This window comes from Acinonyx jubatus, chromosome C2 (genome assembly GCF_027475565.1).
Source record: "Acinonyx jubatus isolate Ajub_Pintada_27869175 chromosome C2, VMU_Ajub_asm_v1.0, whole genome shotgun sequence".
Lineage (NCBI taxonomy): Eukaryota > Metazoa > Chordata > Mammalia > Carnivora > Felidae > Acinonyx > Acinonyx jubatus.
In genome coordinates this window covers 111,445,323-111,465,910 of record NC_069384.1, presented here as the reverse complement: position 1 = coordinate 111,465,910, position 20,588 = coordinate 111,445,323, and the positions used below count along the sequence as shown (strand labels likewise).

General features: G+C 40.3%; 1 protein-coding gene across 7 annotated transcripts in view; it reads left to right on the top strand.

The window, feature by feature from the left end:
* MED12L (mediator complex subunit 12L) overlaps positions 1-20,588 on the top strand; it is a 334,106-nt gene that overhangs the window by 19,642 nt on the left and 293,876 nt on the right. For 4 of the 7 annotated variants that reach the window (XM_053221299.1, XM_053221301.1, XM_053221302.1 and 1 more), the window contains exons 3-4: positions 12,575-12,679; positions 20,291-20,482. In XM_053221299.1, coding sequence (XP_053077274.1) covers positions 12,575-12,679; positions 20,291-20,482 — 297 coding nt within the window. Of the gene's footprint in view, positions 1-12,574; positions 12,680-19,618; positions 19,688-20,290; positions 20,483-20,588 lie in introns of all 7 variants that reach the window. The other 3 variants (XM_053221297.1, XM_053221298.1, XM_053221300.1) reach the window with 1 other exon arrangement.

Here is a 20,588-nt window from a genome sequence, read left to right as displayed (position 1 = left end):
TGTTGGCAGTATGGAAAATACTTTTGGGGTCAGAGCTGTTTTTACTCCTTGGTCAGTTTTAGACTAAATGTCAGCTCCCTCTTGAAAAAAAGATTCTTTATGAATTGGAGTTACTATTTACATTTTGATGACTCACATGAAATCTGCTTTTATATCATTATTAAGTAATCAAAATGTTTTTGAAATTATATTTTCATTTACTTAGTACTTGATATATACCTCCCACTGTGCTAGGTGATGTGGGGGTGTAGAAAAGAAATAGAAGTCTGCTTCTGTCCCCTCTAGAACAGTGCTTCTCAAAATATCTGTGTTGAGGGACCAGTTTTTTTTTAATTAATTTTCAATCTGTTGCAGACTGATAGAAATATGATTAAAATGAATTACTAGAAAAATACAGCTTGAATGTAGAGGCAATGTCAAATTGCTGTAAATTTTTCCAAACACTTTTAGTTTTTGCATCTTTCTTTTTGAGGGCCAGTAACAGCTATGGACCACACTGAATAGCACTGCTCAAGAAATTAACATCTGGGGGCTCCTGGGAGGCTCAGTCAGTTAAGCATCCATCCGACTCTTGGTTTTGGCTCAGGTCATGATCTCACGGTTTGTGAGTTCGGACCCCACACTGGGCTCCGTGCTGACAGTGTGGATGGAGCCTGCTTGGGATTCTCTATCTCCTCTTCTCTCTGCCTCTCCCCCATGCACACTGTCTCTGTCTCTCTCAAATAAATAATCTCCAATAAATATTTAAAAACAAGAAATTAATGTCTGGTTCACTGACCCACATAAAACATTTGAAAATGACGGGTGTATGAATTTATTTTAAAATTGAGGAATAATCCATATATTCAGTGGGGTGTATAAAGTACCACATTATATCATGATAGCTAGTGTTGATTGTGTTGGTTATCCTGAGTGCTTTACAGATTTGGTTTTATGCCAGCCTCACAAACCCCTCTGAGGTGGGTATTGTTAATCTTCTTATAGATGAAGAAACTGAGGCACTGGGTGGGAGGTGGGCTTACTTAACTTGCTTGAAGTCGTTTAGCTGCATAATGATGGAGTTGGGAGCTGGACTTCTGAGCCCATGCTGTAAAACTATTATCTATATATAGTGAGGCTAAAAATGCTGCATGAGTTCAGAAAAGAGAGGATTGGAATGCTTGGAGGTTTCAGTGGAGGGAGGAGGGTGTGAGGGGCAGGATGTGAATGAATGGGGACAGGTTGCACCCTTTCATAATAAAAAGCTGAAGGTGGGATGAGTATTGAGGTACAGGGGAAGAGAGGGTTAGTGCCTCTGAAGATCAGTCTTGGAGTCCTTCCTGGCAGGTGGGGGTGGGGGGGGGGTTGGTGAGGAGCTCACACGGTCCTGCTGTCGGATTTATCTCACTAGCTCATGCCTAATAAATCTGGTGGGAGTCGGGGAGGCTGCGAGGGAGGTGGCTGTAGTAACCAAAGCATGAAGTAAAAAGAACCCCACTGATCAGGGCTTTAAATAGGAGAAGAAGAATTGGCAGTTGGTGACAAATTGGTCAAAAGAAATGAGAGGAATGTGGAAAACACTCAGATTTCTTGGACACTGTTCAGCTACGATGGTAGGTCCTGTTGCTGGAGGACCTCAAAGTGACATTTTTGTGCTGTCTTTAATGATACGTATGATGGATATCTAGAGTTACTTGATTGCCAAGTGTAGTGAATATTCAGACTCCCTTACCCATTCACCCTTTGACTTCAGGCTTGAACTGGTTTACTAAAAGGGCCTGTGGAGCTGTGGTTTATACTACCTGTCCCGTGCTTTAAGTCTTGCCTTTGTTACCTGTTGTTCACCTACTCCTGGGCTACTTTAGTGGTGGTTAATCACCAGAATTGCTTGGAAGGTTGGCTAGGCTCCTTGGAAGAAGTGGGAATGAGTAATCCTCCTGAAAATAAAAAGGGTGGAGGCTGAGAGAGATTAACAGAGGTTAACTTTCAGACAACATTTTCAGAGGTGGACCCAGGGACATTTGTTTACTTGGCTCAAAATAGCAGGTTAGCCTCTCTTTTTCCCAGTAATTGACCTAAAACAAATGGACAAAATTGCCACCATTACCAACGACAAAGAGAAACTCCCAGTCTCTCCCCCTTCTCTTCCAGGCAGAAAGAACGATGATGTGCAGTGTCACTTTGATTTTTCCTATACCCAATTCATCCCTATGACCTGGGAAGTTTTTCTTTATGGATTAGCAATTCATTTGGTAGAAACTGCACAACACTCCTTCCTATAGGTGTGTGCCTAGCATGGGGTCGGGGGTGTCATTAGGTGTGGGGTAGAATGATAAACAAAAAGGGTCAGGTTAGGGGGTAAGTGTGAATCACTTCACTGGCCGGTTAACTTCAGAGGAGAGAAACCATGACTTGTGTTATGTTCTCTGCCCTCAAGTCACCTAGCACAGTGGGAGGCAGACTCAGTGCTAAGTGAAAAATATGATTTACAGGAAGAGTTTACTGGAGATGTGATCACAGTGTAAGAACTGCATGGGATTGTGACTTACCTGAGCAATGGGGGCTCTAAAGGCAAAACTACCTTTTGAGGCTGGCTTCAATACAATTTTGGGTGGGATAAACTACTAGACACCTCAAGTCCTCTTTTCTCCTTTATGATTATGCAAATCTAAAAGTTCAAGTATTTTTCTCAGGCAGTTTTCTTACAGAATTTCTGAGAGTTACATCCAGGTGTTTGATATTGGATGATGACGTACATTTGAATGTGATTTGAATGTGAATTAATGGATACAATTATTTAGATAAGAGTGGAGTAAATGCTAAGTATATTTAGATACAATTTGAATCAAAGACTCTCCCACTTTAAAATGGGGAGGGACTGCCTTACTAGGGCACTTATGAGGAGGGGGAGGGCTTTCATCATGGGGAATCCACACCTTTGAGAACTGCATGTGTTCAACACATCATCCTTGGTGGATATTCCCATCCAGTTCATTGGCAAGTTACTGAGTACCTGGTCATGTGTATGATTTGGGCCTATATGTGCTGGCCATACAAATGATTCAAGTGTTACCCTGCTGAGTGTCTGACGTGATTGTCACCTATTCTTTACAACAGGCATGTGAGGTCGGTGGAGATATGTCCATTTCACAGAAAAGGGAGCCTGGATTCCTTCCAATTTAGGTTTGTTGGAACCACACTGTTCTCAAAGATGTCATTGTCTTGGGGGACACATTGCCCCTACCAGGACCTGGTCCTCACGTGGCCACTTAAGCATTTCACTTCTGTCCACCTTTTGGCCTCAAGTTCTCACCTTATAAAATGAGGACCTATCCTGCCTAAGCCACTGGTTTATGAAGATCAACATGAATGTGCTACTTAATGGCCAGGGAGTGGTAGTATTATTGCCATGATTTTCTTTTGTACTCTTTTTGCCTGCTACTGTGTACAGGTGTGAAGGACTTGCTGTTTTGTGTTGAGCTCCTATTCTTTGATTTCTTGTGGGTCCCCATAGTTGCTGATTGATGGCCTGCAGGTGTGGTTTGGATGGGGTAAATATTAATAGCAATGTAGATGAGGGTGGAGGTAAAGAGCTGAGTTTCAGATGCGGCTTTGATGCAAATGTGGCCCTGGTGTTGGAGACATTGGTGAGGGTGGAGGAAGTGCTAGGTTGCCTTTTAGGGGAGTCTTGCATCCCTTAAGTCAGTTTGGCTCCTCCTTTGGCCCTCTTCAGGAGGCTAGTGGCATTTTGGCTGCAATGGGGTGCAATGGGGGATCCCCCCCCCGACTTTTTTTTTTTTTTCTCACACAGGCATCATGTGACACCTTACTCAGAGGAGATCTAAATTAATCAGCCCCTATTTCTGTGGTGCGGGATGGGGGACAGCCGGGGTGTCCACTTACATAGAGCCAAGTGATGCTGCTTTTCTCAGCTATTGTAGACTCTACAGTGGTTTCCTCTCCTGTGTCCTGATGTTGGAGGGTAGTCTTGCTGTGAGGGATAGAGCAGAGCTTCCCCACCTACCTTCCCTACCGGTGTGTTTAGTTTCCTAGGGCTCCCCTCACAACGTATCACAGACTGGATGGCTTAAAACTGGACATTTATTCTCCTGGAGGTTGGGAATCCTCCTCTTGGCGGGGTCACACCTAGAAGCCTCTAGGGGAGGATAGTTCTGTGCCTTGTCCAGCTTGTAGTAGCCTCAGGCATTGCTGTGTTATAGCCCCTAGCTCTACTCTGCCTCTTTCTTCCCTCTATGTCTTTTCTCCTATAAGGACACCAGCCATATTGGATTAGGACCTACCCTACTTCATTGTGACCTTAATTACAACTGCAAAGATCCAATTCCCAAATAATGCCATAATCCCAGGTGTAGGGTTTAGGACTGACCTGTCTTTTGGGGGTACACAAGTCAATGTATAAACAGTGTGTCTATCTAGATCCTCCTCTGTACATCCCCAGTTGGTCTGGTACTAGATTTTTGTCTTTTGGGTCTTGGTTAAGGAGGTCCTAGGTGTCCCTTTCTGTTTTCTCAGGAACCTCAAGCCATCAGCCATTTCTCCCTTTTCTTCTGTTATCTTCAACCATTTCCTTTGGTGGATTTTTGCTGGTGCTGTGAAAACATGCACAAGACCCACCCATTGTAGGTCTCCCTTCTACCTCATGGCTCCATTTTCCCATTTCTCTCCTCTTTCTCCAAACTTTTCCAAAAGCATTCCATGTGCCATCTCCTTCACTGCATACTTCTTCCTCTGCTCCTTCCAGTCTGGCTTCTTTTGCCTTCGTCGTTCCACTGAGACACGCCTCACTGAGGTCACAAGTGATAGCCACGTTCCCAGTAGCACTTACTCCTATTGAGCTCTCTGTTGGTGAAGCAATGTCTTCTCAGCTTCTGAGGTAAAGCACTCTCGGTTTCCTTTTCTCTTCTCTGGCCTGTGCCATCTCAGTCTCCTTGAAGACTTTTCCTCTCTTACCCAGCCATTAAATCAATACTGGATTTTCTGTGGGGTCTGTCCTAGATTCTTGTCTTTTCTCACTTTACCCTCTCCATAGGTTATCTCAGCCATTGCAGGTCTCGGGAACTACCTATATTCAGACAACTCAAACTTTACAATGCCAGCCAAGACTTCTCTGCACTCTAGACTTGTATATTTAAGTGCTTATAAAAACATTTTGTTCTGTTTGCTACCGCAAACTTATGTTTAAAACTAAACTTGTGGGGGTGCCCGGGTGGCTCAGTCAGGTTAAGCGTCGACTCTTGATTTCGACTCAGGAAAAGATGTCACAGTTGGGTTTGAGTCCCTCGTTGGGTTCTGTGCTGACACCACAGAGCCTGCTTGGGATTTTCTTTCCTTTTCTCTCTACCCTCTCCCCTGCTCTCTCTCTCTCCCCATATAAAAACAAAACAAAACTTGTGATCTGCTCCTCTTCTTTCCAGCCCTTCCCCCCCCGCCCCCAACACTGCTTATACTATTTTAAGAGATATTACCATTCCAGAAATCTGGGTGATATTCTTTCTTGACACCCTCACTCTGTCATTCCATCTAACACTTCAATAAAAGCCCTGTTGAGTAGCCCTCCTAAATAGCCCTTTATATTTCCCTTCTCTCTACCTCTAATCACCACCATCTTGGTCCTAGCTACTGTCATCTGATGTCCCAACTCTTTTCTTTTTTTTAAACGAATTTTCTTTCTTTTTTCAATTTTTTAACTTTTATTCATTTTTGAGAGAGACAGAGTGTGAGTGGGGGAGGGGCAGAGAGAGAGAGAGAGAGAGAGAAAGACAGAATCTGAAGCAGGCTCCAGGCTCTGAGCTGTCAGCACAGAGCCCAATGCGGGGCTCGAACTCACAAACCACAAGATCATGACCTGAGCTGAAGTCGCACACTTAACTGACTGAGCCACCCAGGCACTCCTGATGTCCCAACTCTTAGGAGAGCCTGCTGACTAGTTTCCATCCCCTTGCTGCAGCCTCCCATTTAATCTGACCCAACTCCTGTCACTTGACCACACTGCAGATTTATTCAAGTTGTATGACTTTACCTCTCTACATAAAACCCTTTACTATTCTTGTGATAAAGATAGAAGGTCTTCACTTGGTTCATAATATCCTGTGTAGTCTGTCCTCACCCATTGCTTAACCTCAGGTCACACCCGAGTCCCTTCTGCTCCTGCTATGATAGCCTTCTTTCTCTGATTTTCTCAACCCTGCAGTCTATTTATACATGCTCTTCCTGTCCCTCTTTTTAGGTACCTGTATGCTCGAGATTGCTTTGCCTTCCTGATAAATTGACCCTTTTATCATTGTGAGTTGTCCTCCTTTATCTTTGATAATGCTCTTTATCTCGAAGTCTTTTATTTATTTATTTTTTACATTTATTCAATTTTGATAGAGCACATGTGGGGGAGGGGCAGAGAGAAGAGACACAGAGTCCAAAGCAGGCTCCAGGCTCTGAGCCATCAGCACAGAGCCCGACACGGGGCTCGAACCCACAAGCTGTGAGATCATGACCTGAGCCAAAGTCTGACGCTCAACCGACTAAGCCACCCAGGCGCCCCATGAAGTCTTTTTTTTTTAAATGTTTGTTTATTTTGAAAGAGACTCCACTCTTGTGAGCCAGCAGAGAGAGAGCAGAGAATCCCAAGCCTCCTTGGCCCTGTCAGTGCACAGCATTACGTGGGGCTTGATCTCAGGGACCTTGAGATCATGACCTGAGCCAAAATCAAGAGTCGGATACTCAACCCACTGAGCCACCCGGGAGCACTGAAGTCTACTTTGTCCAATATTAATATAGCTACTCCAGCACTCTTAGGCTTGTTGTTTGCACTGTTGATATCTTTCCCATCCATTTACTGTCAGTTTACCTTTATAATTTATTTATTTAAAAATGATGATGATGATGATGATGTAAACTCTATGCCCATGTGGGGCTTGAACTCACAACCAAAAACTCAGAGTGATTGAACACTTCGATACAAATGCACTCCTTAATCCCCATCAGCTATTTAACCTGTCTTCCCATCTACCTCCCTTCTAGTAACCATCAGTTTGCTCTCCATAGTTACGAGTCTGTTTCTTGGTTTGCCTCTCCTTTTTTATCCCCCTTTGCTCATTTGTTACTTTGATTCCACATTAGTGAAATCATGTATTTGTCTTTCTCTGACTAATTTCACTTAGGATAATACTCTCTAGCTCCCATTCATGTTGTTGCAAATGGCAAGATTTCATTCTTTTTTATGGCTGAGTAATATTCCATTATACACATGTGTGCGTGTGCACACACACATATCTATCTATATATATTTGCCACTTTATCCACCTATCGGTTGATGGATACTTGGCTGTTTCCATAGGATTTTGCTTTTTTATCCATTCTGACAATATCTCTCCTTTAACTGGAATCGTAGTCTATTAACATTTAATTATTTAATAAAACTTGATATAGTTGGATTTAGATATCACATTTTACTATTTGTTTTTTTCTGTGTCTCCTGCTGTCTTTTGGGTTATTAAACAGTTTCTTCTAATTTACCTATTGATATTTTAGTTATACCAGCTTACATTGTGTTGTTTTTGTTTTTTTGGTGTGTGCATGTGATTTCTTTAGGAAGTAAAATATACATCCCTAACTTTTCAGTCTTAGAGCTAATATTGTATCACTTTATGCAAAATGTCAACCTCACCATTATAAAGTCTTCCTCTTAGTTAACTCCTACTTCTCAGGAGAACTCGGCTCAAAGGCCACTTCAGGGAATTCTTGCCTGACTTCTCAGACTGTGAAGCTGCTATAATGTGTGTCCTGAGCAGGTAATGCTTCTCCTTGGGGCATTTATCACTTGTAATTTGCTCACTTTGGGACCCCCAGTACTTAGCTCAGTGCTGTATACTAATTTAATTTGTTGATTGAGTGAAGGGGAGCCCTGAGTTGCGGTTTGAAGAAGGCAGAAGATTTCATGATAATGTACTCCAGGGGATGGGAATGGCATTATGTAAGGCTTAGAGGCTGAAAAGATGACGTATGTGGGAAGGAATATAATAGTCAAGTAGATTAAATGACTTAAAATATAAAAATAAAATATAGCTGTAAGTTTTTCTAACAGTAGCCACCATTTATAGAGCACTTAATATGGGCCAGGCACTGTGCTAAACTCTTTGTACGTTTTATCTTATATAACCTCAACCCTGTGAGTTATTCTTGCTGCATTTCAAACAAAGCAACTGAGGTATAGAGAGGTCGCTTACCTCGTTCCCAATCACAGGTAAGGGCTCTGCATTCAAACTCAAATCCGTGTGATTTTGATGCTCAGGATGGAAGTGGGACTGAGAAGTGGAACTTGATTGTTTATGGCATTTAATGTCTGTGTAAGGTAATTGTGTTTTGATTTGGGGCCCGAGTTCAGTGGAGAGAAGCCCCATGGATGCTACTGTGGGTTTGTAGAATCTCGTGTTACATGCTTTTATTCTTTAGCCCGTTCTGGGGAACAGAAGAAAAAAAAAGTAGAGAGCCTTTGGAGGCTTTTGCATAGTGGAGGGCAGATAAGAAAACTTGTTTCGGGAAGATTCATCAGGAGGCCAGTGGGCAGGATGGATTCAGGTAAAAGTCTAGACAGGAAGGGAAATACGTGAGAAGCAGTGGCCAGGACCCACTGTGATAGCAGCCACAGTTTACAGAGGGAACTGTAGTATTTTAAAGGAAGGAGTGAATGTGAGACATGTTTTGAGAGAATTCTGAGTAGAATCGGTTAGGAATGAGGCATGAGGATAGGAAGATCAATCCCTTTTCTTTTGGGCCATTTATACCTGCTAACTCTAGGTGTTACCCAAAGACCATTAAGTACACCCATGCTGGAGATAACAGCCTTGTTTCTCAAAATGGGGTGCCCAGACATCCTCAGGGGTCTGAGAGAATGCTTTTTTCAGGAGAGTTGTACAAGGCTAGGAAAAATAGTTAGAAAGCTGTGTTTTAAGATTTTGTTTGTTTGGGTAAAATCATAGTGAACACAGTCTGCCTGACTAGTGCATAGAGAGACTTTTTTCTACTTCTGTGGTATTATTCCGGGTGGACATTTCTGCCCAGTTCATTGAACAGTCATTGAGTTAGTGTGTTCAACACGAGTAGATGACTAAACAGGGCATGTGTGCACATGTTCTGTGGGTTAGAGGAGAAGTCTGGAGGAGGTTAAGTATGTGTGTGCTTGTGTGTATGTGTGCATCTGTGTATGTGTTTGTCTGCATTTATTTTCTGCCTTTGAAATGATCATTGAAAATTGACCTTTATTGTTTTTTTCTTGAGAAAGAGCTTAACCAGTTTACAAACTAGTATCAAAATATTTTCACTTTCCCAATGAAGCATTTTATTGAAATTAAAAGATTATCTGAAAGTGATCCAAAAAATAAGATTATTCTATGAAGTTCAAGGAAAATGTGTGAAATTTATGGGTGCGTTCAGAGTTCACCCAAGGCCTTGAAGATCTGGTTTGTGTGTCAGTATAGAATGCAAAGGTACAGAGTGAATCCTGGTCTTCCATATGAATGTGGGACAATTTCTAGGATTTTGTTTCTGTTTGTTTCTGGGTGCCTGTCTCCCTGAAATTGCTTTAAGGCTTATTATTTCAGTAGAAACCCAGGACAAGAGGTTGAGAGTCTGCCTTTCTCCATGTTGAGGCTACGTTCGGACCGGTTCTGTGTTGAGCCTGTTGAAATTCATATGTACCTTGGTCTGATGCAGTGCTGCCCTAGGCCACCAGGTGAGGACTGTGAATTTATATTCTCAGCCAGCATCGTCTCTTGGCTGAGTAAATATGAGGTCTCACATATAAACATTGGTCTGCATATGCAATATTTTGCCCTTGATGCTGTTGATAATAAATAAATACATTTAAAAAACTCTCTGAATGCATAGTTGTCCCCCTCTCCCCAATGGTTAACTACAAGTACTTTTTTTTTTTTTCTTTTATTCCCCGTGTTGTACAATGTGAAATTTTTCAACCTTTTAATAAGGAATCCTTATTCCTTCCTCAACCGATTCCTGGTTGAGAATATAAAAATTTGAGCAAAGCCGTAGGTGGTTATAGAATTGACCGTGTGGATACCAGGGAAAGCCATGCAGGCTGAGGGAACAGACAGCACAGTGGCCCGGAGGCTAGAGGCCATCCAGCAGGCCTGCTTGAAGAGTTGCAAGAAGACCAGTGTGGTTGGAGTCGAGTCAGCTAAGGCAAGTGTGGTGAGGAATGAGGTCAGAAAGGGAATAGCATTAGGGACTTGTGGGACATCGTAGGGCCTTTGCTTATACCCAGAGTTGGGGAGTTAATGCGGCTTTTGAGCAGGAGTAACATAGTCTTCCTGAAGTTTTAAAAAGCTCCCTGTGGCTGCTGTGTTGAAAAAGCCTTCCAGGGGGCAGTCGTAGAAGCAAGGAGACCAGTTAGGAGCCATTGGTATGTCCAAGCATGAGATTAATGGGGGCCCTGACTCGGAGAGGGCATTGGTAGTGATGAAGGTTCTGGAAGTGTTTTTGTGCCACTTAGAATACAAGATAAAATGTTCTCAGAACTCAAGGCTTCCAGCAGTACCTGTGTGGATCTTAGTGTGAGGAAAATCTGATGTGGTTGACCAGTAACCACGGTTCCATGTTCTTTTTCTTCTGAGGAGTGTGTGTACGTGTGCACGCATGCATATGTTTGCAGAACCTATCTCTCCAGGCTAGCAGTTAGCAGTCAAGTACGGTGAGCAGCTGAGTCTGTGTACCTTTAGAATAGAATGCGAAGCAGCCTTAAATGGAACTAACTGGTCCTGAAAGCCTCACACATTTCTTCTTGATTAAGCCAGATGTGTTTCTAGTAAAAACATATGCTGTTACTCAATTAATGTTTCTTGTAATACTCTGATGGTAAATCAAAGATAAAAATTCATTTTTCTCATCCCATTTCCTTTCTGACCCCATTTGTCCCCCTTCTTTCTTAGACTCTGAGACTATAGAAATTTTGTCAGCGCACTCGCTTTAAGTTGACTGACGCCTTTCTGACTTATAATATGCATTATGTAGTTTTGCCCTAGATTTTCAAATAATTAGTTTGAACAAGTGGGAGCAGTTTGAGACTCAGTGTTGATAGGTGTATGCAACTCATTTTCTGTGCAGGTCACGATTTCAGTGACCTTCGTGCTTGGAGGAGACTTGATTATCATAGAGCTAAACTTCCTGTAGTGGGGTCTTTTGAAAGCTTGCCAAAAACAGTGGCTTGCCAAGATGTTAGGTAGAGTATATACACAATTAAGTTAAGTTCCATGGCACGTCTCCAAGAGACCTCGGCTCTCAGCCAGGCTGACCTTTCAGGTGCTTATATGTCATAAACTATTTTGTCCTAAGGCTTTCTGCTTCATCACAGCAGTGACTTTGATCAGTTTTTTTTTTTTTTTTTTTCATTTTCTACTTGCAGCAACTACAGAGTATATGTTAAGTATATGTTCTCATTTTTGTGCTATGGCTAGCATTACCCCAACAGTTAACTAAGAACTTTTCTTCGTTTAGAGTGAGGGGAAGAGAAGGTAGCTTCATTTACTCAACTTTTCCCCTTTACTCTTTCAAGTCTATATTTTAGGAACTCTGATTTAGTTCCATAGCTCAATGATTTGGGCTGGATAAAGTGGTGGTTGTATTCTTCTCCTCCTTCTCTCTCTCTCTTTTTTTTTTTTTTTAAAGCCTTGGGCTATTTCTGATGTGACCTTGGGAAGAATATTTTTCCTATATCCAGTAGGAGATGTTTTTAAGGAGAGTATGAGTTGTGGCTACATATTTTTAGACCACATTTTCATATGGCATTAGTACTTTGGTGGCATGGAGTCGTGGAGATTTCTCTTCCTAGCCTTGGGTTGAGGAGACAGCATTTCAGTGCTGGCTCTGTCCAGTTACTGTGCTAGCTTAGGGAGCCTCATTCTTCTTGTTTATAAATGGGCATGAAGATCCTTACTTACCATTTACCTTAGAATTGGTAAATATCATCAAGTGAGCCAACATGTACGGAAGAATTTTGCAAGCCCTAAACTTCCTTCACATGTTGCTGGTCATGGTGTTGTGTTTATTATAAAGCTTGTGCCTATGAACCCTTCATTTCTGTCTTTAACTTGCTATGGGGTCTTAGGTAAGTGGAGTGAGCCATTTTTCTTGAACATAAAATAGAGATGTGCATAGGGGCTGGCAGGGAAGGGAGAGCCCAACTATAGGGTCTCTAGAAACAATTCCAGTATACAGATTCTGGGATTTTATGTTTTCTGCATGTGGGGAGGGTTTTTGCTCATTTTTTTCTTTTCCTAACTTGTTAAAACATTTTAAACTTACAGAATAATTAAGAGAAGAGTGTCATGAACACCCACGTACCCTCTACCTAAAGTTAACAGTTGTTAATATTTTGCCACATTTACTTCATCATTCTCTGTATGTTTGTGTACTGGTTTTAAACGTTGAATTTCTGCTCTCTCTTTGATGTGTGTTCAACAGTTCTCTTTTCCAGAGTATAGTGTAGTCGGTCATTAGGCTGCAGTGTTATCGGGTTAAGTTGGAGTTTTTATGTCCTTCTGATTAATTGATACTTTTTCTTGACCAGGATGAACTTACTGCTGTGAATGTGAAACAAGGCTTCAACAATCAGCCAGCCTTTACTGGAGATGAACATGGCTCAGCCAGAAATATTGTAATTAACCCATCAAAGGTAATGCAAATTGTCTATTTCCTAAACCTTCTGAAAAAGTGTGTGTGACACTCTTGATAGTTAATGTTGATTAATTAGTGTTATTTAAACCACAATCCATATTCAGGATTCCCAGGATATCTTGCATACTGTCCTGCTGTAGGACCCAGTTAGGAATCGTGCATTGCATTTGGTTGTCCTGTCCTTTCAGTCTATTGTAACCTGGTACAGGATTGCGCTCCACCTTTTCTCATGGTGGTGTTTTTTTGGGGGATTTCAGAGTTGCCATTTTAGAAGAGTGCCGTCCAGGGGCACCTGGGTGGCTCAGTGGGTTGAGCATCTGACTTCAGCTCAGGTCACGATCTCACTTTATGAGTTTGAGCTCTGCATTGGGCTTGCTGGTCTCAGCACAGAGCCCACTTCAGACCCTCTGCCCCCTCTCTTGGCCCCTCCCCCACTTACACTCTCTCAAAAATAAATAAAACATTAAAAAAAGATACATTTGTCTTATATTCTAGTCCTATATTCTAGATTTGTCTGATTGTTTTTCATGATAAGTTTCAGGTTAAATATTTTTGGTAAGAAGACTATATTGTATATCAGCAGTCATACAATGCCAGTTTGCCCATTACTGGTTATACTGAGTTTGAGCACCAAAGGTGGTGTCTTCTCTTTATATTGTAAAAGTAGTTATCTTTTCCTTGTTGTAGACTCTTTCGGGTGATAGTTTGAGACCAAGTGAATATGCTGTTCTTCAATAAAATTTCGTCGTGTGATTTTATCATCAGTTCATGATGCTTGCTGAATGATTCATTTTGCTGGCAGTTGCAAAATGCAGGTTTTCCAATTGTCTTTTCTCATACATTATTGCCATTCTTGTGTAAATGGACATCTCATTTTAGAATTTATTTTTATTTATTATTACTATTATTTTAATGTTTGTTTATTTTTGAGGGAGACAGAAGGGGACAGAGGATCCGAGGCAGACTCTGTGCTGACAGAGCTGTGGGGGCTCGAATTCACGAACCGTGAGATCACGACCCGAGCCAAAGTCGGACACTCAACCGACTGAGCCACCCAGGCACCCTACCCTTTATTTTTTATTGTTTTATTTTATTTTTTTAAGTAGGTTCCACGTCCAACGTGGGGCTTCAACTCACCACCCTGAGATTAAGAGAGAGCCTGCACTACCGACTGAGCCAGCCCGAGCCCCAAACACTTCCATTTCTCTTTTCTTTTCTTTTCTTTTCTTTTCTTTTCTTTTCTTTTCTTTTCTTTTCTTTTCTTTTCTTTTCTTTTCTCTTCTTTTCTCTTCTTTTCTCTTCTTTTCTCTTCTTTTCTCTTCTTTTCTCTTCTTTTCTCTTCTTTTCTCTTCTCTTCTCTTCTCTTCTCTTCTCTTCTTTTTCTTTTCTTTTCTTTTCTCTTCTTTTCTCTTTCCTTTCTTTTTCTTTTTTTTAATTTTTATTTAAAAAAATTTTTTTTTTTAACGTTTATTTATTTTTGAGACAGAGAGAGACAGAGCATGAATGGGGGAGGGACAGAGAGAGAGGGAGACACAGAATCGGAAGCAGGCTCCGGGCTCTGAGCCATCAGCCCAGAGCCCGACATAGGGCTCGAACTCACAGACGGAGAGATCGTGACCTGAGCTGAAGTCGGACACTTAACTGACTGAGCCACCCAGGCGCCCCTCTTCTTTCTTTCTTTCTTTCTTTCTTTCTCCCGGAGCCCCAAACACTTCCTTCCTTCCCCCTTCCTTCCTTCCTTCCTGCCTGCCTGCCTTTTTTTTTTTTTTCCAACGTTTATTTATTTTTGGGACAGAGAGAGACAGAGCATGAACAGGGGAGGGGCAGAGAGAGAGGGAGACACAGAATCAGAAACAGGCTCCAGGCTCTGAGCCATCGGCCCAGAGCCTGACTCGGGGCTCGAACTCCCGGACCGCGAGATCGTGACCTGGCTGAAGTCGGACGCTTAACAGACTGCGCCACCCAGGCGCCCCTTCCTTCTTTTTTTAAAGTAATCTCCACTCCCAACGTGGGGCTGTAACTCACAAAGATCAAGAGTTGCATTTCCCACCCACTGAGCCAGCCAGGTGCACTGACCCCCCATATTTTAGTATCACTTTGAACCTTGGACTCTTTAATATTTGATGTGTCATCTTTTCTCATTTTGGTGTTTAAATTGTCTCTTACTTTGTGGGGGGAGAGCACCTTTAACCTGTTTCTTGGGTGCTTTTGACACCTCCATCATTCTTTGAGCGTTTCCTCACTTTTGATATAATAATGTATTTTAGGTTCATGTTCTTTCTGTGCCCCAGCCCAGATCTGGATGTTTGGCATGCTGATTGCTACTAGAGTATCATAACGTGTAGGTCATTTCAGTGGACAGAGATGGGAAACAACACATAGATTTGTTTCTTCTCTCCTTTTTCTTTCCTTCGTTGCATCCATCCACCAGTTCTTATGCAATATCACAGGGTTTTTCCTGTTTTATGTTCCATCTTTCTCTCTCTCTTCTCCCAAAGTGAGAACCCTGGCTTTCAGTAAATTCAATGTATTTATTTACTCTGTCTTAAAATACACATAAAAAAGTTCTAGAATAGACTATACCAATGTTATTCCAACAACAAAGTTACTATGTAAAATTTATAATTTTCCTGTAATACTTTTTGTCCTTAGATTAATTTTCATTAAGGGTATAGAGTCATTGTTGTCATAAAATTTTTCTTTTTTTTAATTTTAATTTTTATTTATGTTTTAACGTTTATTTATTTTAGTGACAGAGCATGAGCGGGGGAGGGTCAGAGAGAGAGGAAGACACAGAATCTGAAACAGGCTCCAGGCTCTGAGCTGTCAGCACAGAGCCTGACGTGGGGCTTGAACTCACGAACCGCGAGATCATGACCTGACCTGAAGTTGGACGCTTAACTGACTGAGCCACCCAGGCGCCCCTCTTTTTTTTTAATTTTTAAATTTTTAAAAAATGTTTTTATTTGTTTTTGAGAGAGAGGGAGAGCGTGAGCAGGGGAGGGGCAGAGAGAGAGGGAGACACAGAATCTGAACCAGGCTCCAGGCTCTGAGCTCTCAGTACAGAGCCCGTTATGGGTCTTGAATTCGTGAACTGTGAGATTGTGACCTGAGCTGAAGTCGGGCACTCAACCGACTGAGCCATCCAGGTGCTCCCAAAATTTTTTGAATTAAAAATTTTTTTCTGTGTGGTTATGTTAACAATTACGTATATGGGTGGAATTATTTGTTTCTGTTTGTATTCTTTTAAAATTTGCTTTTTTCATCCTTTTTGAGTTGTTTTTATTTTCTGAATATTGAAATATTAAATTGAAAGCATCATACATAAAAATGAAAAGAATGTATTTTCTTCTCCTTACCCAGAAATAACCATTGTTAGAGGTTTGTGTATCATTTAAGATCTCTTTGTTTGCACATGTACACACATGCACATGTAATTGACAGTTTGCTAATCAACTGAAATATTTAAACAGTGTGAAAGAGAACAGGCATTTTCTACAGATCATGCCATCAACTGAACACAGTGATTTTAGTTTTGTCTTTTTCCAATCTTCATACACTTTTAACATCACAGCTACAATTATGTGTATACTGTAATTGGCATTTTTAAAAAATTGTGGTAAAATAAACAAAACTTGCCATTTTAACATTTTAAGATGTACAGTTCTTTGGCGTTAAGTCACATTGTGGTATAACTGTCATCACCATCCACCTCCAGAATTTTTTTGTCTTCCTTATGTTTTTTAAAAAAGTAACATCATTTAGTATATATTTTTTCTTGAGGCCGGAAGTATTCATTTTAATAATTATTGATGGACAGATAACGAACATGCCATCGTTTATGTTCTAGAATGACCTGAAACTGCTAGTATACAGCAATTAGCCTGTTGCCAATTTCTTTTTTTTCTTTTTTTAAACAGATTATTTATTTATTCATTTATTTAGAGTGAGCGCACAAGCAGGAAGGGGCAGAGAGAAGGAGAGACAGAATCCCAAGCAGGCTCTGTGCTATCAGAGGGAGAGCCCTGTGAGGAGCTCGAACTCACAAACTGTGAGATCATGACCTGAGCCGAGATCAAGAGACAGATGCTTACCCGACTGCGCCACCCAGGCGCCCCAGCCTGTTGCCAATTTCTTAAGGTTATTTATGAAGAGGTTGTAGTCATATTTGAACATGTAGCTTTTGTTCTTTAGGGTAAATTCCCAGAAGCATGTCACTTGGGTAGAAGGTGTATTAGTCTCTTAGGGCCATCATAACAAAGTACCACAAACTGGTGGCTTAAACAACAGAAATGTGATTTTCTGAGAATATTTATTTTCTCACAGTTGAGGGGTCTGGTAGTCAAGATCAGGGTGTCAGTAGGTCTGGGTTCTTGTGAGGCCCCTCTCCTTGGCTTGTGCAAGGCTGGCCTCTCACTGTGTCCTCACATGGGCTTTTCTCTGTGTGCATGTATTTCTGGTGTTTCTTCCTCTTATAAGGAAGCCAGTCCACTGGATTCGGCCCCACCATTAAGACTTCATTTGACCTTAACCGCTTTTAAAGGCCCTGTCTCCAAATGCAATCATACTGGGGATTAGGGCTTCCACATCTGAATTTTGGGGTAACACAATTCGGTCCATAACAGAAAGTATGACTGCTGTGTGTCTCTTGATACGAACTGCCAAACTATTCTGTTGTATCAAGTTTTATGTCAATTTAAATAACTGAATAAATGGAAATAACATCCATTACAACTTCTGCTGCTGTCAACCCTTCCTGTGAGATTTACTCAAGGATTCAAACCTTCTGAAGGGAATTTGATCTTATAAATATGGAATACATGAACTATACTGTAGTCCCTAAACTTTTTTCCATTTTCGCATGAAATGAATTACTTTCAAAATAGCTTTGGGTGGATGGAAACAAGTTTTAAATTAAACTTTATCTCTCCTACCTTGTCTGATGGAGTGCAAATTGGTATAAAGCTTATGGAGGGCAATTTAACAAATGCTGATTAAAATTTCAGAATCATACAATCTGAATTCTGGAAATTTATCTGAAATCTGTAGCTGTACATGTGTGAAATGACAAATAGGAAAGATTGTTCATTTTAATGTGATCTATAATAGAGTTTGGAAAAAACACTCCAAGTGTCCATTAACAGGGGCTTGATTCAATAAAATGTGGTACCCCACACAGTGCATTATTTGTAAAAATAAATGAGAAATTCTCCATATATAGATAGATGTGGAAGACTTAGACGTGTACTAAAGCACATAAAGAGGTACATACATAAAAAAAAAAATAACCTATTTGTGTTCATGTGTATTCACCTGAAGCAACACCGGAAAGACCTATGAAACTAAGCAAAGTGGTTACTTGGAGGTAGGCATTGGGACTTGGGAATGAGGCTATTTGGTTTTTTAGGTTTGGAATAATGTGAATATAAAATTAAGTGCACGTTCATTTTGATTTTCTTTTTTCTCTTTTTAGGGAATTTTAGTTTACAATATGCAGTTGTTCACAGGGTTTAAGATGTAGACATAAGACATATAGTCACCTGTTCCATTGTTATTAAATACATAGTTACAAAACAGATCGCTGACTAGTTTTTAAAAACATTTTTATACATTTATTATGATTAAATACTCATACATAATTGCAAGTAAGAGACTTTTTAAATATGAAACAATCTGTGTAAGTAGGTATTTTAAGTTCTTGGTGTGAAGACTAGATATTAATTGAGAAATTTAAAATTAAACAATTTGTTGCTATTGGTTGCTTGTATCTAGACAACTATAATTGCTACATTTTCACTTTTAATATATTTTCTGTTGCAACATTCTGCAAACATTTACTTAAAACATACTATGAAGTTTTTTGTTTAAAAAAAAAGGAAAGCTCAAAATTTTTTTCCAATTCTTCTAAGTTTTTATTACCATATTATATCAACACACCAAAATAGACTTTTTTTTATTGTCCATAAATCACAAAGATCAAGGAATGGCAATTCACATTAAGAAAAAGCATACCAGCTGGGTGTCTGGGTGGCACAGTGGTTGAGTGTCGGATTCTTTGTTGGCTTAGGTTATGATGTCATGGTTGTGGGATCTAGCCCTACTTAAGATTCTCTCTCTACCACCCGTCTCCCCCGCCCTTCCTCCTTCCATCCCTCCCTTTACCCCTCTCCCCTGCTCTCACACTGTTTCTCTAAAAAAATAAAAATAAAAAAAATTATTTTATTTTTTAGGAGCACAATATATATCCTTCTATTATTTTTTTAAAAAATATAATTTATTGTCAAATTGGTTTCCATACAACACCCAGTGATCATTCCCAACAACACCCAGGGCACATCCCTCCTCTGTGCCCATCACCCCCTTTCCCCTTAGTTTGTTAATCCTTAGGAGTCTCTTATGGTTTGCCTCCCTCCCTCTCTGTAATTTTTCTTTTTGCCCTTCCCCTCCCTCGTGGTCTTCTGTAAAGTTTCTCAAGATCCACATATGAGTGTCTTTCTCTGCCTGGCTTATTTCACTTAGCATAACACCCTCTAGTTCCATCCATGTTGCTGCAAATGGCCAGATTTCATTCCATCTCAAAAATAAAAAATAAAAAAGTATAGATAAACTTTACTAATTTTTACAACTGTATTCCAGCCTATAGACTAATTATTGACTCATGAGCCTTAACCAAGGCTGTGACTCTTATTTTGTTTCAGGGTTTGTATTTCAGGGTTTGTTTACTTTCAGGGTAAGTATTTTATTGTAATCATGGTTACCACTGTCTGCTAACCTTACTAGAGATATTTACTAGAAATTGTGCTTGTATCTTATTAAAGAACTCCCAGGGAATGAAATATGATTCTTGGAAATTCCGACAAGTCTTAGGTGGATTCACTTGATTTTTAGGTATTCATCCCTTTCCTTCTTGTGCCTTTCTTCTTATGTCCTCTTTTAGTTCGGTTACTACGAAATGCCACAGTCGTTCACAGAAGCTCCCTTTGCTACTTTATTCTATTCAGAGCAGGTAACAGTAGCTTTCTCTTGAAATACTTGTACTCCTAAAATTGGCGGCCCAGTCAAAAATGTTGAATACTTAATTTAATCGAACCTTTTGTAATTTTCCACTTAAACAAATTTTTCTTGTCTCGTTTTTAGAAAGCACTGAGTGTAAATACAGAGTTTCCTTTCCAAAAATATATGCTATTAAGATGAAACAAGAAAAAGAATGATTACTGTGTGATTACCAGGCTTTCTGCTTTTGTCTGTAACACCTCTCAGGAAAAATATTCTCTTCCAAATTTGTGTGTAGTGTGAAAAAGAAGTACAGCTGAAGATTAAAGCAGAACCCATTGTCTTGAAATTTATTCAGGATGTAATTAATTTCATCTTATCAGAGATTCTCAAAGGCTCTTCTTTTTTCCTTGAACCACTTGTTAATAGTGGAACAAAGGTGCTGTGGGAGTTTTTGCATCATGTTAGTATAAGGAAATCACATTTTAAATTGCCATTTTATTTTCTGACGGCTGTTTGAAGATACTCTCATAAAACAAAAATAAAATACGAATATACATTACTAACATACTTGTTTATTGTCATCAAACTTTTTCTTTTTTTCTTGTTTCCACAGATTGCAGCTTATTTCAGCAGCATATTAGCTGAGAAACTAAAGCTTAACACTTTCCAGGACACCGGAAAGAAGAAACCACAAGTTAATGCTAAAGATAATTACTGGCTGGTTACTGCTCGATCCCAGAGTGCAATTCATAGTTGGTTCTCTGACTTAGCAGGAAATAAACCACTTGCTATTTTGGCAAAAAAGGTATTAAGTATTTCTAATGTTACTTTAATTGTGGTCTTCTAGAAATCACGATGTTCGAGCTAACGTTCAAGTACGTACTTGTTTCCCCCTGTTCGTTCCAAAACCC